We start from the raw sequence: 21,187 nt of genomic DNA on the forward strand, positions 1-21,187 counted from the left end.
ACAAGCATTTCAAACATGGCAAATAGTTTTGCCAAAGGAGACAGTCTTTGCCCACAAGTGCATGAAGACAATAACCGATATAACAAGGAAAAGAGCAGGACACCAATGGCCCTACAACACAGAAAAACATTCAAGGAAAATATTATTTTGAAGTTATTTTACCCACATGTTACAAGATGAAGTAAGACTTACTGCTAAAAGACACTATACAGATGCATTGTCTTAACTGACTGCTGAAGTGAACAAATAAATACGTACCTATCTTTAGATGAGAGATGCAACATGTACATTGTGTATCAAACACTTGTATACTTGAAAACTTGTTTTCCCCAGTGTTTGGAATTTATTTTCTGTGTTACCTGTTTATTACGTCATGCACATGTAAGGCATCAGCCTAGGTAGGTCAACTCGTCTGAACTTAAGACAACTAAACACATGAAGAAATCTTTAAAAACAAACCATAACATGACTTCACTCTCAAAGATTAGCCTTCAGTGAATCACAGCTATGTCCATCCCATATTCAGATGTCTAATTTCAATGAATAATGTTTCCATTTACATGCAATTTACTACAACTTAGCATATAAAGAAGTGTTAGTATGTCAGTTACACAGAACTCACATGTACATGTATCTGAAACTTTTCAGCGTACTCTTTGTGTTGTTTTGAAAGCAGTTACTTTTGTTATTTTGGATAAAAGTAAATGAATCTTTTTCTCACTAATACTTATAAGCTTCAACTACTTGTTTTTATTAATCACACTGAATATAGCAAAACCCTTTTTGCAGTAGAACCCTAAACCTGCAGGCAAACCTTCCCTCTCTATGTCATGTAACCTTCTGACACACACACAAAATGCAAAATTGTTTGAATGCTATTTTCCCTAGTTCCTCATAGCAAACACAAAGTATAACAGCAACTTCTTCAATTTGTGCAAAAAATATGTCCAGACAAATGTTTCGTGCTTGTGAAACTGAAAGCCTAAGCCACCAGTGACCGAAAGCATGCAGGCCAAAGATGTGCAATACAGAACCTAGCCAGACAATGCAGATTTCCATGAGTTAGAATAAAAAATGCCCAACATAGTAAGAGAGTGAATTTGTAAAATATTAGTATGCTTTATACAGGCAAGGCTGATGAACTTAAGTCCCAATGGTAATTCAAAGCTATTTTTCATAACATAACTGTACTTTGAGACAATGATATCTCTCATCATAGTTCTACAGTATAAACATGTTCTACAGTTCTGAACATGTATCTTAAGTCAAACTTCTCAAAAAAAAAAAATTAATCCTAGTTTTTCACACATATTTCAAAGTTGAGACATCCAAATGATAAATTTAAGATGACACATATTGTTAAATGTAATTAATATTTTGCTTTTCCAAATAAATTACATTGCAGATTTAGTTGGTAGTTTGAAAACACTTCAAAGACACATGAGGTGGTGAAACACTGGCACAGGCTGCCCAGAGCAGCTGTGGATGCCCCATCCCTGGAAGTGCTCAAGGCCAGGCTGGATGGGGCTTTGAGCAACCTGGTCTAGTGGAAGGTGTCCCTGCCCACAGCAGGTGGTTGGAACTAGATGATTTTTAAGGTTCCTTTTAACGCCAAACCACTCTATAATTCTATGATTTTTTTATTGTACTTATAGCAGAGGAAAAAAAATTAATGCCAAGTTACTTAGGAATGGTTTGCATAAATACTCGTCTCTAATAATGGGCAATGCTCGTAACCTTCAGAAAATGAAAAGGGATGCTAAAGGCAACAGGGAGAACAACAGTGTGCACGGTGCAGGGACACCTGTAAGAGAAGGTTGAACAATGGCAACCAGAACGACCGAGACAAAGAGAACAGGGACCTCGACAGTACAGAGGGAAAATAAGAAAGTTATCTGTTTGGAAAAGACTACCCAGTAGGACGTATTCACCTTCAGAGCCCAGAAAGCAAAGCAAAAATATCTATATTCTGCTGTCAAGTGTTTGTCAAAACTGCAGGAAGACTTTTGCAATGTACTTAACACCTATTTCTCAAAGACAAGTGGCAATTCACACATTATTTCCTTTACTCCAGCAGTAGCAATTCATACAACACGCTGTTGACTTGTGTATCAATGACTCCATTTAATTCTTTGCTCTTAAAAAACTCTTCTTCAAATTACACACATGATAATTAATAAGCCACTGCAATTTTTCTCTGAACATACGTTTGAAAAAGGGATATTTTTCCATATGTCAAATTGAAGAGCAGAAACCATTTATTTAACTTGTCCAATCTTTCGCTCTTTTTTTTTTTTTTCTCCAGTGGAGTTTCTCCAGCCGTAAAAGCAAGATACATTAACTCATTCATCTCATAGGGATGTTATGAAGCCATCATATCTGAATGGCAAACATCAGAGGAAAGCACATTGGTAAATTAGTCCTGCTGGCCCACTCTGCAGAAAAGTTTGAGCACCATACAGTAAAAATAATATAGGGTACTTAACAAATAACAAGGCCAAAGCAAAATATTAAGTAGCTGTACAGTACATGAGCAATCTCCAAATAAATGAAAAATGTATTTTATGGCTGTGCAATTAACAAATAACATTGTAAACCACTCACCTGCTGACTTCTAATTTCTTAACTTTGCAGGGGGAGGGCTGTTGTGGTAGTGTAATGCAGTAAGGTGTCAAACAGATTTCAGGCAAACACTTGATGACTACATAAGCATAAAAATGCATTACCATGTGACTAATTTTGAAAGATATTAATAAATATGAATGCACATACCTGTTCTTTTTCTTTCAACAGCTTTTCAAAAGCAAGAGCTTTTTCCTTCATTGAGTGTGACTCAAACTCTTTCTCTTTTAGCATCATTGAAAACTGCATATTAGTTTCCTGAAGTGCTCGGAATTCTGTTTCTTTTTCCCTACACTTTGCAACTATTTTTTCATTTTCTTCTTTCAGTTTTCGAATATCCATTTCTAAAATTAGATTTCTTTCTTTAAGATTAGTCACAGCTTGCTTCAAAAGCTCATTTTCATTTTCTTTGTTACTAAGATTTTCACTCACAGAAAGTAACTGATCACTTTTAGATTTAATTAATATGTCTTTTTCTCTAAGTGATTTCTGCAAGACATCATGTTTTTCTTTGATCTGCCTCATCTCTGACTCAGTCCCTTCTTGACTCTTTCGTTCAATCTCTGATGCTGTAGCCACAGAATCTGATAATCGTTGATTGTTTTCCTGAAGAGTCCTAATAGTTGAATCTTTTTCTTGCAACTTACTTTTCAATCGTTCCAACTCATTTTGAAGGAGTTTAGACTCATCACTGAGTACTTCAGGAGCACTGTACTGAATGCCTGAAAGCTGTGAAACGGTGGAAGCTGCTGCCACAGATGGTGTTACCAAGTCAAGTTTGCTCAGGAGAAGATCTTTGGTGTTATAAAGCTGTCCTATGCTGTGTTGAACTTGTGCTAATTCCTGACTAAAACTTTTCAGCTTTTTCTCATTCTGTTCATAACTCTGAATCAAGCCATTATAATCTACCTGCAACTTTGAATTACTATCACTTTCAATTGAAATTTGTGCTTGAAGCTTCTGTAACTCTTCTTGGAGGTGAGCTGACTCATGCTGCATGTTCTGAACTGTGGTTATTACCTGTTGCTTCCACTCTTCCATTTTCTTCACTTGCTGTTTTAGTTTATCGCGTTCTTGTAGAAGTTCCTCAAACTGGTTACTGTTAACACCTCCTGACCCATTATCAGTACCTATACTGGATGTCTGCAAGACAGTCAGTAAGGTTTGGCATTTTTGACTTAGAGCATCTATTTCAATATCTTTTTCTCTAATAATACGGGATAAATTCTGAATAGTTTCTCTAGACATTTCTTGACTGCTATTTTCAGATCTATTAGACAACTTTTGAATTTCTCCTTGCAACCTTACCAAAGCTGCTTCTTTAGCAGCAACTATATCCATGATATTATGATACTCTGTTTTTAACTGACTGTTTTCTCTTGTCTTTTCACTTAGTACTGCTAGTACTTGTTCTCTTTCCATAACATAAGCTTGCAGCTGCTGTTGAAGACAAAGAACATCCTGCCTATATGGAGCTGAGGAAACTCGAGCATTCAGAGCTTGTATTTCTAAATCCTTCTCTTGAATGATCCGAGTAAGCTTGCCAACCTCATCCTTGGACAACTGATCAATTTGCTGACTTAAAGAAACATTCTTTTCATTTAGAAGCTTAATCTCCATTTCCCTTTCTTTGATACCTTTTACTAGTCTTTCAATTTCAGCTTTAGATAAGTCATGTTTTTCATTTCCATTTTCTCCATTAAGAGTCTGAACTTTGGTTTCCTGAAAAAGATCAGAGGAATAAGTCTGAATAATCTGTCTCTCTTTGTGCAACTGAGTTTTAATTTGTTCAATTGTTTTCTGCAAGTTCTTAATTTCCTCATCTTTCTCTAAAGAAAGTCTTTCATGTGTGACATTCATTTGTTCACACTGAAATCTAGACTCATCTATTTCCTTTCTTTGTTCCTGCAAAGACTGCTGAAGTTGCACTGTTGTTTGATTCTGATCTTCTATTGTTTTTTTGTGAACTTCTATTTCTTCTTCAAGACTATTCTTTATCACTTTTAACTGTGTTACCTCACTTTCAAGTTCAATAATAATATCTAGAGTTTTAGGCTCAACCACAGGTGTAGATCTACTTTGCTGATCCTTAAGGCGTTCAATTTCTTCTTTCAAATGATTATTTTCTTCCTTCATGATTGCAAGGCTTCTGTCTTTTTCCTCCAAGTTGTGTTTTAAGACATCCTGCTTTTTTGAAACTTTCATATATTCCTCAAGTTCCTGCTTCACCTGTAAGGCTTGATTTTTAAATTTTTCAATGAATACCTCTTTTTCTTTTATGAGTTCTGTCAACTGCTTTTGTCCTCCTAAGGTAGTAGTCAACATCTCTTTTGTTTCTTGATGGTCAGTTTCCATCTGCTCAATGCTCCTTTTAAGTTCAGCGATCTTAAAGTCCTTCTCTTGATTGAGTTTAACTAGGCGCTCATGTTCAAGCTGCAATGCAGTTGTATCCATACTACGTGCATTTGATAATTCCTCAATAGTTTGTTTATACTTATGTGCTTGTTCCAAAAGCCTCTTCTCTGTCTGGTTTAATTCATTCTCTAACTGTCTTTTTTCCATTTTCAAAGCCTCCACAACAGTATCTTTTTCCAAGTAAACTTTGTTTTTCTCAGAAATGGCATCACTTAACTCCTGTTTTAGTTCTTCAACAGCTGCTATCAGCTTTCCATTTTCTGTTCTAAGATCAGACAGAGATTTCTCTAAGTCTTCATTTAGTTGTTTATTTTCTGAAATGTCATTCTGTAGTTTTGCAATTTCTACTTCTCTTTCCTTCAGAATCAGATCTTGACAAGCATAGTTAGATTCCTTATTATGTTTTTCTGTTAACTTGCTCAAGGATACAGAAAGTTCTTCTTCTCTTTCTTTTAGTCTCTGTTGCAATTCTTCGATTTCTTTTTCATTATGCGAATTACACTCCTGGGCTTTCTTTAATTGTTCCTCAAAATCTTTAATATTATCTTGAAGCTGCTGCTTGTTTAGATGCAAATCATTAAGTTCACATGAACACTGGCTTAGTTTTTCTTTCTGACTATTTAACTCCTTAATAGTTTCCATCTTCTCTATTTCTAATTCTGATACTTTCTTCCTTTCAAATTCTAAGTCAAATTTCAGCTGTTTGACGACACTATCATTTTCCATGTGTTGTTTCGAGAGCTGCTCTTTCAGTGTAATCATATGCTGAAATGAACACAAAAAAGTATTCATTAGGAGAGGAGAACCAGCTGAACTATGTGTTTCATTCATTTGTATCCTCTGAACAACAAAAAACAGAAGTAAGCGAGAGGAAAAAAAAAAGTTTCCTAGTTGCCAACGTAAGCTGGCAGGTAGCATCAGTCAATACTAAATTAATGAAAACTGAGTATCAATAAGGGACAGATTACATTTCACAAAAAACAAGAATACCATCTCCCATCAAAAGAACCCTAACTATCTAAATAAAGGAACAAAGAGAGAACTACCTAAGAAAAAGAATTGTCAGAATTTGTCAGGGCAGCGGGAATGGGTATGCAGCAAACATCCACTACTTAGAAACAGGATGGGACTATATTTAAAATAACAAATAACGGAAGAGAACGCATATCTGTATATTCTATTTTCAATTTCTTGTTTGACCTTATTTTTAATTGCACTTCCTGGGATTAATTTCATAGGAAAACAATTTAAATGTTCAATTGCATAAAGTAAACCAACAATGAAGACATACGGGTTGCAACTATATGTTGACATGTCAAACACAACAGTGACAAGAAGGTATCATTCCATTTTGATTGTATGTAATCAGCGACCTTTTTTACTCCACAAATGCTTATAGTATAAAGAACTTCTAATAAAGTAACTTAATTATTCAGCACAATTAAAAATAACGAAAGGAAAAGAAAAAAATCATTCATGTTATGCATAGTCAGAGGTCACACTATTAGCAGGATAAAAACCATCAAAAGTCTTGCAAGGAAAAATCAAGTAGTATTTAACTGGACTTCAGAAAGTAACATTCATTATGCATAGCTCACATGCCATATTATTTCTTTGTCCACCACAAGTGGGTTCCTTGCACTTCAGAATTTTGCATTGAGACAGTAGATATGGAAAAACACTGGTTCCAACATCCTTTTTAAGGCTCAGAGGATAACTTGTACTTCCCTGCTATCTACGTTCAAAGGTCAACTTAAAAGAGAAAACACACATGCACAAAAATGTAAACATTTGTTTTAGCAGTTCAAAAATTAGTTGCAATATTTATTACCTGAGTAGCTTCTTGATTCTGCTTGTCTAGTTCTTCCAGCTCCACTATCAGTGTTTCTCTTTCAGCAATGCTTTCATTTAATTCACTTTCTTTCCTTTCCAAATCTTGTCTTAACTGACTTAATTCTGAATTCTGATCCTCAGTATACACAGAAAGAACATTCTTATGTTGTGCACTTGTCAGTTCCTTTTCAAGTCCCTCCTTAAGTTAAAAAAATAATTGTAAGTATTAGATTTTATCTTGCTGAAATTTATAAACTTTTTAGATTTGAAATGGTTTCTTTCCCCCCCTGAACAATTAAAAGCAAAGCATGCATTTTTATTTCAGAATCTCTAAGCTTACATAAATATTATCCTAGTTAGAAATTCTTCATTGTAAATAATTTGTCTCTACCATTGATGCATACACATTTATTTTCTCATCATAAAGTTTAGGAGCGCAATTTACAAATTTTTACACAAAAAGCCATGACCTGACAAGCTTATATCCACCTCTGATGTATGGATCCCCAGCTGAGATAAACAATTATGCCTCCAAGAGACACCCCAAACGTAGCATGCTGCATGGTGAGACAGGAGGTTTCAATCAAGGACACATGAATAACATCCTTATGAGAAGTCCCATGGGAACTCTTTGAATGCATGTGAAACACAGAAGTTCAGGGATGAAAATCACCACTGGATACAAAGTAAACTCAGCCAAATCTCTCAAGCCTGAGTTGATAAAGGACTAAGTCAATCCTGACAAAAACTAAAGGTGCGTTCCAGAGAAACTATGTTCCACTGCTTAACTTCATCAGTAAGATGGAATGCAGGAAGTGTCAAAACTGAACCGTGGAAAGCAGAAGAGGTGAAAAATCACAAATTTTAGAGAATGTATTATTAGTACTTTAAAAACAAACACTACAGCAGCCTAAGTAACAGTGGGATAGGTGGAACTCCACTAGTTTTCTTTAACAGAGTACGCTTTGGAGTTTTGCAAGTCAAAATCTATTGTTTCTATTAGTTCCACAGGTAATTATTTATTTAATCTACACTTTTTTCCTTGATTATAAGGTTATTTATGTAGAAGTCTGAATGCTCCAAAAAACATACTGCCAGAATGTGTATTTTCCATCAGTTACTGTTGTTAAGAACTTTTTTGTTGGTTTAATTTAGAAATTATGTTACCTGTTTTAAACTTGAAAGTCTTGCTAGTTCATTTTCTGCTTCTACAAAGGCAAACATAAAAATACATAATATTACTACTTTCCAAATAACAACAAAACCAAATAATTCTCCCACCTCATCCCAACAGAACTCTGTTGCTCAGAAGAGAACAGTTTTACAGTATTTTGTGACTATAAGCATCAGTGCCGTAAAAGTTTAAAATGCACCATCCACCACCACCACAAAGTACAGCATTACCTTTATAACTGAGTCCACGCTATGAGGACTTTGGCACCACAGCATATCAGTTATGCAATATTAAAAGACTTTCTACATACAGATACACTTCTTGAACAGGTACATTTCAGTGTTTCTTTGAAAAGGTATTAGCGAAAGACTACCTTTACACAAAATAAGTGTACTTTTAGAATTTAAACAAACAACTTCTATTGAAGCTTATTCACTTTTAAAGAAAACCTTCTCAATCAGTTGGCAGACATTAATACTTATGTAATCATAAACCCCTACGATAACAATGCTAGTCCTAGTTGTGCTTCCTTTTCTGCTTAGCCTTACTGTAATGGATAACCCTTTTCTAACACAGCAACTTTTAAACGGTATGTACTTTCATATTCAGTTCCAAATTCTTAAAATAAACTCTGAGCTTTAAAAGTGAAAACCTGTGAGTATATACTAAAAATTTAAACAAATAAATAAAATCTATATAATAAAATAAATAATAAAATCTTCGTACCCAACAGTGCTTGCTGCAGTCTGACAATGTCTTCTGGTAGTGATGTCTTCAATTGGAGTTTCTTCTCCTGTTCTTTCAGGAGAGCATCTCGCTCTGCAACAGAACTCTGAAGCATACTGAAGTCGGATTTAAGATTTTCATATTCTTGCATTATTTGCATTTTTTCTACCTTTGCCAATTCTTGCTCTTTCAAAAGAATTTTGCTTTCTTCTTTGGCAGAAGACAATTTGTGATTTAATCTTCTTATTTCATCCTCTAGGTCCTTTACAATCTGTAACTCTTCTACTTTTCCTCTTTCTAGACTCTGCGCATTTTTTTTCTGTTGACTAATTTTAGAGTCATCCATGGCATCAGCACTCACACCATCTAAAACGCAAAAGATGATTTGCACTATTAACCAAACCCAGCACTGCAGATCTTTTGCTTAAAAGTCTCTTCTTCCACCTCTTCTTCTGACAGAGGAAGACAGTCTAAACCAAAGAGATGATCATCATCAACAGAAAGCTTACTTAAATAGAATTGGCATTTGAAGCAGTGCTAAACATATTACTGGTTTCATAAGCAGCTTTTCAAATTTTTTTAAAGAAATGAATTCCCTATCAGTACTACCTTAGAAACTAAGAGGGTGTGAAAGTATTTCCCTTCTTTCCAAGAAGAAAATTAATCCCTCTTTCCAAAAGGAGTGCATGCATTCTTTAGAAGTCCAAGTTTTAACAGATAATAAAATAGTGGTTTACAGGCAAACCTCACATATTTATGCAAAGAAGCCCCTAAAGGAAGCCTAACTGACGTGACCGTTTTTATGGAATATGAAATACCCACAAGACAATGAAAAGCTCCTTGTGAGAACTACTGAGCTTCTCCCACAATCTACAGCCACAGACTAAGTAAAGTGTGATCCTCATGGCAGCTTTTGAGCTTTTGTCAAGTAACCCAACTGGCAAACAGTCCTTCACACCAAAATTATTTTTGTGCTGAGATTTTCTTATCTTCAGCTTTGCATGTCTTGTCCACACCTATATTCCATGCAAGTTAAAAAAACAGAAAGTGTAGAATTTAGAGCACAACGTTTTTATGTCTAGAAAATGACCCTCTAGACTGATACACATCAGAAGCTGAAATGCTATTGCTCCAGTGTTCAAGCCAGCCACAGCGAATATGAGATACTAGAACATGCACGTATGTTAAACATGCAAATAAACTAAAGTTGAAATTCAAATTCCTAAACATCATGTATTCGTTATCTATTACACTGTTACATACATATTTGATGCTTTAACCAAAATGGACTGTATATTAACATACTGTTATAAAGACCTTGCTGTAACTGATTCTCAAGTTCTTCAATTCGCTCTTCGTATTCTCTCAGCTCTTCTCGGTGTCGACGACTTAATTCTACTAGCTTTTGCCTGTGTGCATCCTGCAGCACTGAAAGTTCATGTTGATGTTCATCTATTTCTTGACTTAAATTCTGTTTGAGCTCCTAAAAATACCATCAGAGAAACAGAACGGTAAAACACAGTATAGAAGCTTAAGAAAGAAAAAATATAAAAGGAAGAAAAAAGTATTCTCTACTGAAATTAAAGGATTTCTCAGAGAAGAGGTCAAGCTTCTCAGCTTTTGATGGTTTGGATTTTTAAAAAAAATGTTAAAAGACATTCCTTTAAAAAATATGTTTACACCAGCAGTACGCTCTATACAACAGCAAATATTAAACCAACGTAGAGAGACTACAAGTCTTTCATAGGAACTGGATACACCAGGACATATTTCTAGTGACTTCCAAGGACAACATGCAAATCTGTATTTTGCATCTTCAATGAAAAAAGGCAAGATGTTTCTAAGAGGGGAGAAGAAATTATTTTGTGTATCTGAAATTCAGTCTCCTAAGTCATCAACAGTTTCTGAAAGCTATTTGACCTCATAAATATTGTCATTCTTTCAAGCTGACTTACTATATTTGTCAAATCATACAAATACCCCTTCCTCGGTATAACTGTTTTGAAATATTGTACTGCTGACTGAAATGTTGCTGTGGTATTACAAGCCCATATGCATTTTTAATAGAGAAAAATGTAAATGCTAGTGTAGTAAATACTTGAACTACATTCATAAGTCATGTGACCATATAGAAAACCATCAAGAATAAAGTGTTAAGAGAAGAGTAGTTTGTCAAAATTGTCCTCTTACCTTAACAATATTTTGCAGTTTGCATATCTCACTTTGTTCAGCATCATTTGTCCTTTGCACTTTGGAAGACTGAGAAAAGAAAAATCACAAATCCATGTGAAAATTTTGGTAAATATGTGTATTTTTCATGGAAGTGCTTCCTCTATTGATATTCAAAAGTAGAAAAAAACAAAGCTAATGTGAAGCAAAACGTAAATCTATGGTAATTTTGATTTTAAATAAAGACATTTTAATTTTCCATAGATTTTTTTATTATTACTTGCAAATGTGTAAAGATTGGGGGTGGGGGGTGTTAACTGCATCTAGTCAGACAACAGGGTTGCTTAATTTTACTTGAGTATTTCCACTCGGGAAAAGTATACCTCTGAAATCAAGCTATAGCTTGAAAAACGATGACTCACATCAAGAACAGCTTGAAAGATTATACTCTTTCTTGTCTCAGCACACCATGAATTACAACTGACACATCAAGGACTGAGAGAAGAGTAAGCACAAACAGTATGCAAGTATCCAGCTATCACTTGAGCACTATTGCCAATAAATAATCAGTATCACAGCCAGGAAGAAGAAAAGTTTTCTGAAAGGCTGCACAAAAATGAAGGCTGCAGTAGTATTCTAGGCAAATGTTTATGAAATCCTTGTCCTACTTTGACAAGTCATGCATAAAAGTATCACAAAAAAGTATGTGGAAGTTAGTCACTGAATGTGTCCCCAGTCATGTGACAGCAAGAAAATGACTATAAAAGATCATTAGGTTTCAGCTTTTCCATCAAATCATGGTGCCTCTAGAAATTGTACAGCATGAACTTTCAAAAGATCCACTCCAAAAATACAAAATGCAATGAAAACACTAATTTGGAAGGGGGGAGGGGAGGGTAAGATATAGGGGAACCGCTCACCAGTGCAATCTGCTTCCAGTGGTCAACCTCAGATTCAAGCCTAGAAACTTCATTGGACAATCTGTTTATTTCTTGCTGTGACCAGATTATATCTCCAAAATCCATGTCATCTCCTTCAAAACATGAGGAAGGCCTGACCGCTGGAACATAGGAAGCTGATGCAGCAGCTGGTGGCAAAACACCAACTCCTGACTGTGCTGACTGAGCAGCCGTTTGTACTTTCTGCAGTTGTTCCTGTAGTGCATTCTGCCTAGCTTTTAGATGGCTGATTTCCACCTGAATATACAAAATAAAATTCATTGTTTCAATGAGAAAATCAAAATACACCCTACCTCACCAAGTGTGAGCCAACCAAACTGGCCCCCTGCACAAATTACTGATCACTTTCACTGAAGAGAGAAGGAAAAAAGCCCAATCACCCTCTTAAGGGAGAGAAGCAGTTTTAGCTGGTGTTTTACAAAGTATCTCACACAAGGACACATATTAAAAGTTTTAACAGTTTTCAGTTAAATAAAAGTATTTGCAGATTTTTTTCAGCAGCCAACAGCACCTAAGTACTATAGCAAGATTCAGGCTAACAGGTTATTAAAAGAAATTAAATATTTAAAGAGGGTATTCAGATATGAAAATTAAGCAATATATGATGCTCTCACAGTTACTGATATTACATTTGATTTCTTTCAGACTTTACAACTCAACATATTGAAAATTCACATATTTACAATAAACTGAAATTAGCTGCATGCTACTTTCTCACAACTGTTTTTTATTTAATAAGTAGAATTCGATACATATCAAAATTCTGCTTCCTCTAGTTCCTACATGCATTTACAAATTAAAGCAGAAATGAAAACTCTTTTGTGTCATTCTAAGCATACTGGCAACTTTCTTCTTTTAAAAGGCTATGAAATGTCATGTTACATAACAGGTTATAAAGCTAGTATTTCCATCCAAAGGGACACTTCTCAAATCACGAAAGCTACTTCTGTTCCCTTTAACTGTTAATGTTAAGATAAATAATTATATCTACAGACAATATATAACTGCTTCAAATGAGAATTTGCTGCCATTGTCTTCCTTAAAGATAACTGAATCAGAAATACAAAGCCATTTACGTGTTCTTTCTCACGGTGATTCCAGAAACAACAGAAATTCCAATGTATGCATGACATTCTCGAGGAGTTTTCTCTTGTCTCAATTATCTCCTGGCAACTCTGCTTGTATTACATGACTCAATGAAATATATGTCTTTATCTCCCCAGTGTCTATATTAACAAACCAAGAAACCATAACCATGACCAGTGCTTCCACTGAAAAGCAGAGATACTATAACGAAGAGATTAAACAGCTTAATACATAGGTTATTAGACATACTCAAATATCTTACTCTGTATCCTACCTCTTTCTGTTGAAGCTGATTACGGTACTCTACAGATAACTGCTTTATTTGAAGTTCTGATGCTTCATGTTTTTCTTCTAAATCACTACAAAGTTTTTTCAGTCTCTCATTCTAGCAAAAATGAGAGATAAATGTTGGTGAATTCAGAATAGTTCTTACAGAATTAGAAAAGCTTAAGTCTGCTGAACAGTAAAGAAATCAACTAAATTGTACAGATTTCTCATGTTATTTCACTCAAAACAGACAGTAAAAGTAACTTCTAAGTGTGGATCCAAAATCACGTTTACGTCCAAGCTTTCCATTTTTATATGGCATGGACTCTAGCTCACTTTCAGAAAAAGGTTTGTGCTGAGCAGAGGTAAATGCCCACGAAGAAAAAATTCAGGGCTGAACTGCACTGTAGCATGATCCACAAGTGGAATTTAAGGACAGCCATAGATGGGAGCCAAAATCCATATGGTCAAATATTCTCTCTCTGGCATCGCCAATAGCAGACAGCAAGAATCTAGAAAAAGGACAAGCAGGAGCAGGAACAGTTACTTCCCCAAAATCCTACCTTAACTTCCCAATGCTCTTGAGGGCTGAAGACATACATGAAAGTTGTTGGTTTAAAGCCATAAATAAAGTCACAAGACCAACTAGTCCTTTGTAAAAGCACTTGTAAAAGTAAATAAAGTCACTTTTCACAAGGGCACATGGGATTTGTAAGCAGTTTTGGAAGAGCATCAGCATCCATAGCTATGCCAAAATGACCATACAGCAGGGCAACACAGAGAACTGCACCAGAGAACATGCACACTCTGTACTCTGAAGCTTGTTGCAAAAAACACCCTGTCCAGCTAAGTGGGCACTCTCAATCTTTGTTTTTATACGAAATGCTATAAACAAACTCTTCAGCAGCTAAAATTTATGAACACTTAAAAGATTTTTGCATTTGCAAGTTTTTCAGATCCAAGTATATTGCTGCAGTCCAAGTGCACATGATCAGTCAGAACAGTTACAGGATGCAGCAGTAACCAAAAGATGGAAACCCACACCACATGCACACTCCAATAAACAAATGTGCCCCCATGTGATAGCAGTTTGTCTCACACACACACACAAAAGCAGCACCGTATTTTAACACCACTGTCAACTCTTATTTCTAGATTTACCCAAGGACAAGCAAGTACAGTATTTCACCTTTACAAGAAACAAATTACAGTAGAGTTCCAAAATGTCTTACTTCAAACTTTTGTGCTGCATTAATACTTTCTATTTCTCTGAGTCTAGAATTGGACACATGGAGTTCTGTTGCTGCATCTGAAAGAAAGTGAAAATTTTGTTTTTGTTAAACTACTTTTAATCTGTTAAGTAGACATCAGTTAAGACCACAGTTATTAACAAGCATCTTACTTCAGATTGCTTTAAGGTTCATTCCTAGGTAAATATTGAAAGCTGCTTTTATCAGAACGCTGCCAGAATTATTTTTCAGACCGGAAGGTCTTTCTGAACCTAATTTAGTTCTCTCTTATCTAGGCTTTAAGTCAGATCACAAAACCAACTGAAAAGTACAGATTTAAGCTTTAAAATTAAGGAAACTAAAAGATTTCAATTTATTATTTGACGTCACTGAATCTGTTTTTCATTTAGGAGTTTGCCCCTGACATGACAGTTGTATGTTTCTCAGTAATCTCCCATGAAGTTTCAAAACAAGAATTAGTTTGATATAATAAACACAACGACTAACTTTCAGAAAAAAAATCCAAACCTGAACCCAACAAAACCCACAAAATAACCCACACAACAAAAAAGCACAACCCCCCCATGAGACTCACTGTCAATTTACAAAGGTGATGCAATCTACCATACCAGTTTATCTAATATGAAAAGCACATAATTCTGTCCCTGGATACTCTTTCTTTAATGATCAACCTTCATCAAACAGGCTACATTTACTTCCCCTGTGTCCCACTTCCAAAAGATAGAAATACCCCATTTCATGTTATTAAGAGAAGTCATCCTGAATTGACTATAACAACCTTGACAATTTTTTCAAAATTTGAAATACATATAGTTTTCAAGTAAATACTGCATTTCATAATTTCCCAAGTGCTGTTTAAAACTGATGCAGCTCAAGTGCTGCAGAGGCAACAATGTACCCACGAAAACTGCTAAACTGAAGATGTTAAAGTCAATAATCCACAAACACCATCTTCAGTTCAGATGGCAGTCAAAGCTGCAAATGTAAGAGGTAATATTTACAATTAGGAAACATTAGAAAATTAGAGAATTTAAAAATGGGAATTTAAGGAACTGCTTCAAAAGCATTTCTTTGGCTACAGAGTATATAAAGGTCTTTACAGGAGTACTTTGATGCCACTAGATTTTTACACCCTCAAAGACAGTAACCCATAAAAATGTACTACTATGAAATTTCTAGGAAACAGAAGTTTTTCACAGCATTATCTTGCAGTAAAGTACACCTGGAACTAACTACTGAACATCAGCACATCTCTTGGGCACAAACTGAAGCACAAATGCATGAACTGGATTCTCAATTTAGCTTTTAAAAAAGGCAAGACAAACACATTAGATGACCACACAGTTTAGCAGCATAAAACAAGTTTCCAGGCTAAACTGATTTTGGAATTTAAAGGAATTCTAAGCAAGTCTTTCAGAAAAGTGAAAAAAAGATAACTTCACAGTCCTCAGAATAAATTTCTCTCTTCCAAGCATTGTTGTACCTGTCTACCAAAAAACCCATCCATGTGAGACCAGTAGTATCAGCTTGCCAACAAGATGCATACAATACTGTCACAATGCTTCATAGGTGTGAAGTTGCAAACAATGTAAATTGTTTAATTTCACATTTGAGTATTCAGAAGTCTTAGTTGTTCTTTGTGATTGCTATTCTTAACAATGTTATGAGAATGCACATTTTTTTTCAAGAACTTAGTTTCACAATGGTAAAAATATTAGTGGTAATTGTTTTACTAGAAAATTCAAATGTTTATTGAAAAACTCATAACAAAGGCATTACTAAAAATATGAAATTATAGTCTACAACAAATTTACTTTATTCAATGTCTTACTCCGATATCTCAACTTTTTCGTTTCAACTCTCTGTTCTGTATTTAAAACATCCTAGCTTCTAATCTCTATAAAAACAAGGGCCATGTTCTCCTATTTGGCTACAGAACAGTAGAACTAGATGGGTTTCTCTGGGTCCAGCTGAAATGCAAATAACAAAAACATCAGAAACACTGGACCTTTACCTGTGTGACACGTCAGACTTAGATCACACTAGTGGCAAAAAAACATCTGCACTCCTCCACCTCCGGGGTTTTAGGAACCCACTCTAAAAGCAGCTGATCAAACGCGGGTTTTGATGCACTAAGCAGAGTGGCAGCACAGCACTGTGTGCGCGCTGTTACCGACAAACAGCACCTCACGCAGTTCAGAAATTTCCGAATAATACACCCGGAACAGGTTCACCTCTGCTATTATAGCCTGGGAATACGTTTGTTTATTCTCCAGACCCTGAGGTCAGGGGGGCGGCGCAGGACGGAAAACAAGGCCGGGAAGGGCCGCAGCCCCCCGGGCGGGACCAGGCCGCGGGCCCCTCCGCTCCCCGCCGGCCGGCCGGCAGGTGCAGGCAGCGCAGCCCCGCCGCTGCCCGCCCCCGAGGAAACCGGCGGCCGGAGCGAGGGCTCCCTGGCTCCCTCACCACACCAGGCCTGCCCTAGCAGGTACGAAGCGAACGGCCAGCCCCGGCAAGCACCCGCCCGTCCCGGCGCCTCAGCCCCTCACCGCCCACTTCCTCGGCGCCCTCGAGCAGGATGTCCTTGGTGAAGCTGGAGATCTGGCCGGTGAGCGAAGACAGGCTGCCCCCCACCTGCCCCAGGGACTGGCCCAGCCCCGAGCCCAGCCCGCCCAACCAGGACGCCATCGCCGCCGCTCAGAGGGCTCCGGGCCTCACACGGCCCCGCAGCTGGCTGCTGGCTCCCGCCGGCGAAGGGGCACGGCCGCCGCCTCCTCCTTCCTGCTCCTCTCCGGGGAGGGTGAAGGCTTCTTCTGCGGGCTCAGCAGGCCGGCCTCGGCGACCCCAGCGCCGCGCGCATCCCCCCGGCACGACCCGGCTCAGCGGCTCCTCCCGCAGGCTCCAGCCTCTGCCACCTCGACGGCCGCCATGACACCGCCCCCAGAAACACCATCGCCCGGCAGCCGCAGCCGGCTAGAGCGCCTCCGCGGCGCCCGTGACGTGGCAGCGGAGGACGCCGCGATACCGGCGGGGCCGCGCGCGGGGTGCCGGGATGTTAATGGCGCCGGCCGGGGCAGGGAAGCCCGGGAAGCGTGGCTTTGAAACGTGCTTTCTGTCAAGAGGAACAAAACCAAAACCCCGGTGCGTGGTTGAATTAGAGCTGCTGTCGCTGGGCCCACCTGGTCATCGGGCACGGCCGGTGTGCCGGAGGCGAACACGGAGCCACCTCGGCCTGTGCCCGGGCGGAGCGGGGCAGCCCTGAGCGCGGGGCCGGCCCGCGGTGTCGGTGGCACGGCCGAAGCGCGGTGCCCAGCAGCCTTCGCGACTCCCATACCTGTTCTTACAAAAATAGGCAGGTTCCTGAAACGCCAGGCTCCTTGTGCCTTGGGTGTAGGTCCAGTGGATGCTTGGTTGGATTTCCAGCCACAACCCCAGCACTGGCCCGATTCAGAGTTCCTTTTGGTTTCGATCGAATGAGGTATTTGGTATTGTTAGGGACTATAAGGAGTGCTGCACTGTTACAAAAATGCAGTATTAAAACAGTAAGGACAATACTGATACAAGATACTGCCTATATTGGAAATAGAGGGCAGCTGGATCATTGCTAGTAAAATTTAGCAATAACTACCTAAAATAATTTTACAAAAAATAATAGAGAACTACATAAAAACAATAATTAAACCACCACATCACTAGTAAAATGTGATTGTAAACAAAAATAATAAAAAGCTGAGAAGAAAGAGCATTTCACTGGTGAAATCTTAACATCTTTAGGGAGGAGCTGAGAATGCAGCAGGCACAAAACACAGGTTCTGGAGTTACAAGCTGACAAATATTACCATAAGGCTATGGAAAAACCTGCTTGTTGCTTCCCAAACAGTAGCTTGCAGAGCCTTTGCGAAGGGTTCGTAGCTGGCCTGCAATACTGGGTTACCTCCTCAGCTTTACTGTCCACTGTCACTCAGATGTTGGGCATAGTATGTGGTCCAGGAATTTAAAAGTTAAAAAGTAACCAAAATAGCTGTCAGGTTCAACAGTTTTCTAATAAAGGTTTCTTTTCCTCTTCTTCAGTGAACACTTCTTCCATCAAGTTTATACATTACCAAATTTTAAATTCAATAATGTACTTCACACCCTTACAATTATCCATAATGAAAACATCACATACTACTTCAAATCCATTTCTAGCTCAAAAAACAAACATACACCAGAACTGTAAGAAGTATTAGTGCATGAAACAAACATGTATTTTAATCGGCTTTGTTAATTTAAAATACTAGGTTTAATGGAGATTAAAATTTTACAATGCTCAAAACACACTGTAACAGATTGTTTTAACAGAAAATGTGGGTCCACAAGAAATAAAAGGTCATCTTTTCCAATACTGTTCGGCTAATTAATTTTTATGGGAAACAGTCTTCTAAAATTTTTCAAGTAAGATCAGGGATGTCCTCTAGACTTTTAAACAACACAGAGAGATGATAAAAATGTCTCTTATTGCGGTTCATTTTATAATGCCAAGTAAGGCAAGAAGTCAATGAAGTACCACAGAGGACTGTTCTCCCCCTACTTTTGTTCGTTGCTACTCTTGAAAAACTAGAAACTGGCTATTTAGCATTGCAACTAAGTTTTTTTAGCTGACTGGCTTCATCTGCTGTTGATAAAGGTACACAGAAATCATCCAGGATGCTCTGTGGATTGACTAAGCTACAAAACCAGTGCATTGTGTCACAAAAAGAATGTGCATTCTGGTAGCAAAACAGGAAACGTCAGCTTATTTTAAAATTAGGAAGCATACACTTTTTAAAGATGTAGCATAACTAAAACCAGCACCAACTTTCTTCTTAACGGGAATGTCTTTACATAAATTTTGGAGTATCAACAGATGAAAAGACATCAGAGGTGATGAAATGTCAGTTATGAGCAACATAAAGTTACCCCCACTAATGTGTATACACAACATCTCGTGCAAAGCCCATGAATATCAAAGATGAGATTTTAATGTTTGATGATTCTGTGCCCAATCCACATATAAGAGAAAGCACATATGCAAATATTTAGGTCAAGAGAAACATCTGAAGCTATAATCATATTTATTTAAAAAAGTGATATCAAATACATCCATATATATATTCATGCCTATTTGGAGAGCATTTTCAAAATATCAAACAGCACTGCCATTTTCAAGTCAAAACAAGGACAAAGCATTTCAGCTTTCTTATCTTTTTTAATCTCTTTAGTATTATATGCTTCATATACACAAAATAGACAAAAATTGTATCGGAATCCAGAGCCAGACATAATGAGAGCAGTCTCAAGATGAAAAATCTGTTACTAAAAATTATTTCGAAAATACGTAACTATTAAGCAGGAGATGAAAAAAATTATTCCCTTAAAAGTCCTAACTCTACACCGTTTTCTACACATGGGGTTTCATGTAGCAAAAAATAAAATTTTATCAATGCTTGCATGCTTTAAAGACAATATCAAAGTTTTTTCCTTTTTTTTTTTTTTTTGTGCAGTTTCATTTAAATATTACAACCCTTTCTGTCCAAACCCTTTTATGTTTCCCTTCCTGAATTCACACGGTGGCTATAGTGGGGTGAGTGGGCGGTGTGTTTCAAAAAAAAAAAAAAAAAAAAAAAAGTGTAGTAGTATCAATTATTTTCTTTTCTAAGAAAAGTATTTTGATTTGGTAAAAGTTGAAAAGTCACACATACTTTTAACATTCTGAAGTACTGTAATTGGGGAAGCAGGTGACTACAGCAGATTAAATACTAAAGCATTCCCTCCACATCTGGAATGTGAAAAAGGCAAAACGTGTGTTTGCAAATTAAAAAAGTTTATTGTAAAACAGGTCATGCTTTTAAGATGCAAACCTGGATACAACACAAAGAAGCTACTAATCTGAAACTGAAGAATTGGACTGTGGCAGTTAAAATGTACTAAGTATTATTCTTACTTGAACAACTGATCATGTGTACATGGGGAATGGGTACGTATAAATTAACCTGTTAAGACTCTTTCTTACGTGATTTGTGAGTTAGTAAAGATTTCCCATGTGTTGTTTGTTTTATGCAAGACAGTAATAGCATACCAAGTGAGCAACATAATTTCATATCTTAGCCCTTAAAAGAAGTTTCCACTTCAATTTTCTTTTCCTTAGATTCCTCCTTTAAAAGTATATGCTGATAACATGAATTGTACAATACTTCTTTGTAAGTCCAATTTCTAGAGTTCTCCAATCTCATTCCCCACAATATTTCTCAGTAAAAAGGCCACCATTTGTACATCTCCATCATTATTTGAAACAATAACTAAATCCTAGAAAAATTCAGGTATCTCAGAACTGTAACATGTTCTTGGTAATTTTTAAAACCCTGTTGTCAGTTTTTAATAAAGCAACTTGCAAATGACAATGTTTTTCTGAGATACAGAAATAAAATTACTAGACATGTGCAGAAGCAATTTTAAACTTCCCATTTTATAGACTTGCAATAGAAGCAATAGTCCAACATTAAAACACATTTGAGATTTAACTTTGCATTGGTTATTTTTAAGTAGCCTGCAAAGTAACGAAGTATGAAAAATAGTAAGAGTACCTTAGCTGATAATTACATTTAAACTTGAAGTTGTTTCAAGGCCACAAGGACACCAAATGTGGGAATAAGCCAGTATTCTATCAG

General features: G+C 37.0%; 1 protein-coding gene across 2 annotated transcripts in view; it reads right to left on the reverse strand.

Moving 5' to 3' along the window:
* TRIP11 (thyroid hormone receptor interactor 11) overlaps positions 1-18,096 on the reverse strand; it is a 34,330-nt gene extending 16,234 nt beyond the window's left edge. Inside the window, exons 1-10 of one of the 2 annotated variants that reach the window (XM_056347309.1) lie at positions 17,051-18,096; positions 14,484-14,560; positions 13,259-13,369; positions 11,860-12,135; positions 10,961-11,029; positions 10,076-10,253; positions 8,771-9,136; positions 8,038-8,078; positions 6,869-7,069; positions 2,773-5,802 (exon numbers count right to left, since the gene is read on the reverse strand). In XM_056347309.1, the coding sequence (XP_056203284.1) occupies positions 2,773-5,802; positions 6,869-7,069; positions 8,038-8,078; positions 8,771-9,136; positions 10,076-10,253; positions 10,961-11,029; positions 11,860-12,135; positions 13,259-13,369; positions 14,484-14,560; positions 17,051-17,189 (4,488 nt within the window). In that variant the 5' untranslated portion in view covers positions 17,190-18,096. The remainder of the gene's footprint in view (positions 1-2,772; positions 5,803-6,868; positions 7,070-8,037; positions 8,079-8,770; positions 9,137-10,075; positions 10,254-10,960; positions 11,030-11,859; positions 12,136-13,258; positions 13,370-14,483; positions 14,561-17,050) is intronic. The other variant, XM_056347310.1, reaches the window with a different exon arrangement.
* Positions 18,097-21,187: the final 3,091 nt, after the last annotated feature.

Source organism: Falco biarmicus, chromosome 7 (assembly GCF_023638135.1).
Source record: "Falco biarmicus isolate bFalBia1 chromosome 7, bFalBia1.pri, whole genome shotgun sequence".
In the NCBI taxonomy this organism is placed as follows: domain Eukaryota; kingdom Metazoa; phylum Chordata; class Aves; order Falconiformes; family Falconidae; genus Falco; species Falco biarmicus.